The sequence below is a fragment of the Bidens hawaiensis genome, unplaced genomic scaffold (assembly GCF_021521415.1).
Source record: "Bidens hawaiensis isolate Kalapana, Puna unplaced genomic scaffold, B.hawaiensis_p1.1 tig00014897_1, whole genome shotgun sequence".
NCBI classification, from domain to species: domain Eukaryota; kingdom Viridiplantae; phylum Streptophyta; class Magnoliopsida; order Asterales; family Asteraceae; genus Bidens; species Bidens hawaiensis.
Window position 1 is genome coordinate 99,056 of NW_027492317.1, and position 5,998 is coordinate 105,053.

The 5,998-nt window shown below is 35.4% G+C and overlaps 1 protein-coding gene across 1 annotated transcript; it reads left to right on the top strand.

Annotated features, from left to right (window-relative positions):
- The first annotated feature begins 531 nt into the window (after window positions 1-531).
- LOC143547950 (protein MICRORCHIDIA 2-like) lies at window positions 532-5,662 on the top strand. Its single transcript, XM_077039239.1, has 16 exons — window positions 532-794; window positions 1,788-1,862; window positions 1,958-1,992; window positions 2,082-2,160; window positions 2,250-2,339; window positions 2,414-2,489; window positions 2,563-2,641; window positions 2,787-2,915; window positions 2,976-3,074; window positions 3,140-3,241; window positions 3,324-3,470; window positions 4,531-4,623; window positions 4,712-4,875; window positions 4,958-5,215; window positions 5,289-5,331; window positions 5,415-5,662. Exons 1-16 carry the CDS (start codon window positions 596-598, stop codon window positions 5,511-5,513), a joined length of 1,767 nt encoding a protein of 588 aa, XP_076895354.1. The 5' UTR covers window positions 532-595; the 3' UTR covers window positions 5,514-5,662.
- Window positions 5,663-5,998: the final 336 nt, after the last annotated feature.

The following is a 5,998-nucleotide window of genomic DNA, read 5'->3' on the forward strand; positions in this document are numbered from 1 at the left end:
ATCTCACACAATAGGTTCAACCATACATCCGGTAGAAATATGGTAAGCTGATTCCTTCCCTAAATCACAAAGGGAACACAAGCCATTTGTAACCAAAACATTTCTTCTATCTAATAACACCCGTGCAATTTAAACCCACAATACTTTGAAATAATTAAAATTTACTAAATGAACTTACAACGTGACAAAAATACATTAATACTTCAAGATACATAAAAGTTACTAAAAACATAATAATCGGTGACGGTAGAGGCAGCTGTGACGGTGTCGAGAAAGTACAGACGGAATTAAATGAAAAAAAAACCAGAAAGTAGGGATTTTGATACATTTAAAGAAAATAAAATTAGTTGTTAAATAGGTAATTCCACACCGGTTCATTAATCATTAGCCCCAAGCCCTTATCATTTATACCGAACGCTACCTGGTCTCTTTCTCTTTATTAAATAATAATAATAATAATAATAATAATAATAATAATAATTTACCCTCTTTCTTTCTCTTTCATACGGTCGTACTTACCGGGCCCTTGACTCAATTTGACTCCATAAACTTACTTTTATTAATCTTTGATTGTGGGTAGAATTGGCTGTCTACAATGTCTAGGGTTGACGGGAAGCATGCGAACGTAGTTATCCTTGACAGCAGCGATGATGATGATGATGATGAACAACCATTACCAAGCAGCAGACCACAAGTTCAGACCAACGCTAACGATGGTCGGAGTCTGGAGAATCGAAGTTTCTGGAAAGCCGGAGCCTTTGATATCGGTCCGACTAAATGGGCTCCTTCTCAAGGTCCATTTCTACATATTAATATTAATAATCATACCCACATTTACATAATTACATATAATTACATAACACATTGGGTATTTTATATGTTGGTTTTGTAAAGTGAACTCAATTTTGGGTATAAAGAGAGTGTCAGACTGTAGTTTACGAACAAAGTTTCAAACTTTTGACCTAATATTAATCAAATGCCTATTTATCAAATAATAAACGTGTACAAAATTAGATTTTGGCCCAAAGCCAACATTAGGTTTTGTAAAGTGAGCTCGATCGGCTTGTTTCGAACTCTTTTTCTAAAGCTCGAGATTCAGTCGTTTTTCTAGCTCGAGCTCGGCTCGTTTGTTATTTATTTAATTATGTACATTTTTAATTTTTTTTGTTTATTTTGAAAAAAAATCTTTAGTGAGCCTAAGCTTGGCTTGAGCTTGTATGCAGTGCCTTAAACGAGCCAAAGCTTCGCGGATTTTTTGCGATTTGGTGATTTAACGAAAAAAAGTGGTTTTAGGTGGTTGACTAGAATTTAAGTGGATTCCTTTTACCGACATTTGTGTAATCAGCTATTTGAGATAACGAATTCCACATGGACGACACTTGTTAAACAAATTTGATGACGTGGACAGCCACGTGGAAAGTATGCTGACGTGCACTGGTAATCCGCTATTTGAGATAGCAAATTACCTAAAACCACTTTTTTTTTCTTTAAATCACCTAATCCAGGAAAAAAATTCAAGCTTGGCCGTGTAGTGTAGAACTAGTATATAGAAGTCCAAAAGAGTTTATACATAAAAATACACTAGGATTGTTAACGCTCGGCGAGCTTAAACGATCTGCCTGTACAAGGCTCTAGCTCGATGACTTAACGAGCTTTGTTTGAGGCTCGGGCTCTGTAAGGCTTAGATCAATTTGAGTTTTTATCAATCCGATCTCGAGTAGCTCACGAGCGACTTGGCTTGTTTGCACGCCTAGTTTAGATCCTGATGGAGTTATGGTTTGTTGCAGGTGAATTGGAACATGCTCGTGTTCACCCCAAGTTTCTTCATTCCAATGCAACTTCTCACAAATGGGCTTTTGGAGGTGTGATCTTAATTTATCCTTCTAATCACCCAAAGCCCAAGTTATATATATTATATATTTATATGTTATTGATTATTTAATGTATCTTTTTGCAGCAATTGCTGAGCTTTTGGATAATGCTGTTGATGAGGTAACCATTAGTCTTAGATACCACAAGATATTTATTAATTGTTATTATTTAATGTGTGTAACATTATTGCTGTCAACCTTGTGTTACAGATGGATAACGGGTCAACTTTTGTGAAAGTTGATAGAATTTACAACAAAAGGGATAATTCTCCTGCTTTACTGTTTATTGGTAATAATCTTTATGTATTTACAGTTTTACACTTCCAGGTAGATATATGTTTCTAAAGATTAATTTAGTAACCTTATATATTGCCACAGATGATGGAGGTGGAATGGATCCGGATGGCATTCGGAAGTGCATGAGTTTGGGATACTCAACAAAGAAGGGAAAAAATACAATCGGGCAGTGTAAATGATTTTCCTTCTAGAGGCTTAATTCCTTTTTCTGTTTGTTTGTATAAAAGTTTTGACTTTTCTTTCAGATGGTAACGGGTTTAAAACGAGCACTATGCGGTTAGGAGCTGATGTTATTGTTTTCAGCCGTGCATCCCGGAATGGGTACTGTATTAATGCTATTTAGTTTTTTAACTAAGTTCTTGGAAATGACGATTATGCCCTTATTGTCGTGTAGGCGAGTGACCCAAAGTGTTGGTTTGTTATCCTACACGTTTCTACGCAGATCAGGACTGGATGATGTTATTGTCCCAATGGTAAATTCTTTTATTTACTTCAATTTAATTACACTGATGGTCCCTGTGGTTTGTTAATTACACTTGGTCCAAAGGTGTAGTTTTTGAAAACTGGGTACTAAAGTTGCAATCTTTTTACATTCTTATGGTGTAATCTTTGTTGCAGATTGATTTTGATGTCTCGAGGAATTGGCCAGAACCTATATTATATGGCACTCCGGAGGACTGGTATAATAACTTAAAGATAATTCTCGAATGGTCACCGTTCACTTCAAGAGATGATTTAATCCAACAGGTTTGTTTATTTTTATACACATTTATTTAATGATGTCACACTTATATGTTTACTTTGCAGTTTGATGATATTGGTCCACACGGGACAAAGATAATCATATACAACTTATGGCTCAATGATGAAGGCGTCTATGAATTAAACTTTGACGAAGACGATGAGGTTAATTTTAGACTGTTTTGTGCCACCTTTTTAAAACGTTAATAATATTTTATTATGTGTTATAGGATATAAAGTTGCGAGACGAAAGTGCTCATTTGTCTAAATTGAGAAAGAAAGAAGTCGAGACACAAGCGCATATTTCCTACCGCCTTCTTCATTCATTAAGGGTGATTGATTATTTTTTAAACACTTAAACCATTGAACATTTTAATTCATGTGTCTTATGTATTTAATTTGGTTTCTTTTCAGGCATATGCTTCTGTGTTGTATCTTAAAAAGTTTAACAACTTTAAAATCATCTTGAGGGGTAAACCCGTAGAGCAGTATAATATAGCAGATGATTTAGTAAATCCACAAGTAGCTATATACAAACCACATGTTTCTTCGATGAAGGAGGTAACAGTAACACTGCATTTTTTATTTACACTAGCTGGGTGCCCGCGCAATGCAGCGGGGCGCACACGCAACATTACATTGAACAAATAGTCCATGTTGGTACATACGTCACCTGATGACAGTGCGCACGTGGCCTGAATTTGGACGCGTAACTCGTGCAAAGCTAGTTGCGTGTAATCGAAGATTGAACACGCGTAACCAGACGGGAATGCACTTACCGACATTAAAACATGCTTAACCCACACCACACGTGTAACTCATGGTGATTAATGGTGTAGGGCGCTGGGTTGATCGTTTACCAAGATTAGGTTATGTGCGTTACGTGGTGCTGGACTTTATTGGCCCTGGTACATGTAAACAACAGTATCTGCGTAACTTGTAACGAAAATAAAAAGGAAAACTTGAAAGATACAGTAATTTGGAATAAATCATTTTTTTAAACCAACCCGTTTTGGCCCCAAACCCATTCTGATTCGACAACGTTCTGACATGGCCCCTTTCTACTCGAACCCGAACCAAATTAACCATTTTTTTGTATCGACTCATTCCGACCCTAATGTACTTTTACAAATGACCCAAGCTCGCCTGACTCGACCTGTTACCCGGTTCTAAATGGCAAGCGCGTAGCATGCTAACTTTTTAAAACTAAAAACACTATAGCAATGTTATAATCAAATTAAAGATAATAAAATGCTCGTTTTTATGATGTATTTTTTTGAAAGAATATTAACGTGTGAAAAATTTATGACCGTTAAAAAAGTCGTGGGGTAGGTAGTTTTGAATTAGGGGTCATATGTGTAACTATTATTAAACTTTACAAAAAAGTAGTGAAGTTGAAGGACTAAAGTTTTAAATATACTTTGAAAGAATGAAAGTTACGTAGTGAGTAAAGACCTTAATACCCCTAATTTCTAAATTTTTGATGCATTATATATTGTATATAAAGCAATGAGTTTGGTACCTCTTAAAATTTAAGAGGTCCCTAACTCATGCTTTATATATATAGTATAGATATTTATATTTACTGTAATTTGTTTTAGTAATGAATTCGACGTTGTAGGCTGTTGTGGAGGCAAAACTTGGGTTTATTAAAGAAGCACCGGCTATTATCGTTAATGGATTCTGCGTGTACCATAAAAACCGTCTGATTCGTGTATGCATATCTAGAATTAAGACTCTTGATTTATTGTTTTTTTTTCTTTTTTTTTAAGATTATTGGTAAATGTTTCAAATTGTTTCAGCCGTTCTGGAAAGTAACAAAAGATGGAAGCTCTAAAGGTTTCGGTGTTATTGGAGTTCTTGAAGCGAATTTCATAGAACCTGCACATGACAAACAAGACTTTGAAAGATCGTTCGTGTTCTCAAGGCTTGAAACAAAATTAAAACAAATGCAAATGGAATACTGGTTAGTTTTTTTATAAAAAAGTATTATTTTTTTAGTAAATAAATTACCTTTTGAGGTTTTTAACATAATGTAAAAAACACAGGAAACAATACTGTCACTTAGCCGGGCACCCGCCCGATCCGAGTTACGTGCGCAAACAGCAAAAGACTGCGGATCAAGTCAGCCCGAGCCCGGCTCGTGCGGCTAACCCTAGGTTCGATTTGAGTGGCTCGCAGACGGGGCCAATGGTTGGGCCGCCTCCTGGATTTCAAACTGTGAGTCTTGATCAAGACGTGGCTTGCGAAGATGATCCACGGACTTTTGATGATATATGTGAGGAAAATATTCAACTATATATGAGGTATAAGTTGCTATAAATAACATGATTTTGTTTGTGACATTTATGAGTAACTTATGATTATGTCTTTTTGAAGGAGTGAGCAGTTACTGCAACGGGAGACCGAGTTGAAAGCTGAGGTAGGTTCAGTTTTGATTCACGTTATTAGATAAAAAAAATCCTAAATTGAGGCGCGTACTAATGGGTTGAAATGATGAATCAGATGGAGGATTTGGAGAAGCAAATTGCAGAAACCAAAATGAAATCTGCTGAGCTGGCTGCGCATATTGATCATGTGAGAAGGCAGACACATGTAGGATGAGAAAAAAGGTTACTAGGTTATCGCGTATCAATTCACTTATATTTAGGAAACCCTTCTGTTGATGTTAATATTGATATTGATATGCGGGTTTAGGATATCGTTGTCGAATGATGAAATGTTTTAACATTTGCCTTAACATGGTTAGATAATATAAGCACTTAAGAACTTTCTAATGTGGTTTATGGTGTTGCTATGTTTGGATGTCTATCAACTTGATATACAAAATTTTCAAGGTAGGATTGGATTATTGACATTAAGTTAAAAATGTAAAAAGTTACATTGTATAACTGCTCTACGCTAGTTTTCATCTTTTAAAAACGACTTCTTACATATTCGTTAGATAAAATGTTTTACTAATTGATGACGCAAATATGATTTCACAAGCTTTATTGAAGTAAAACATCTTTTAACGGATCATTGAACTTGTAAAACTAGTAATAGTTTTAATAGTTGATAGACAAACAAATATGGAAATTTTCTTGGCT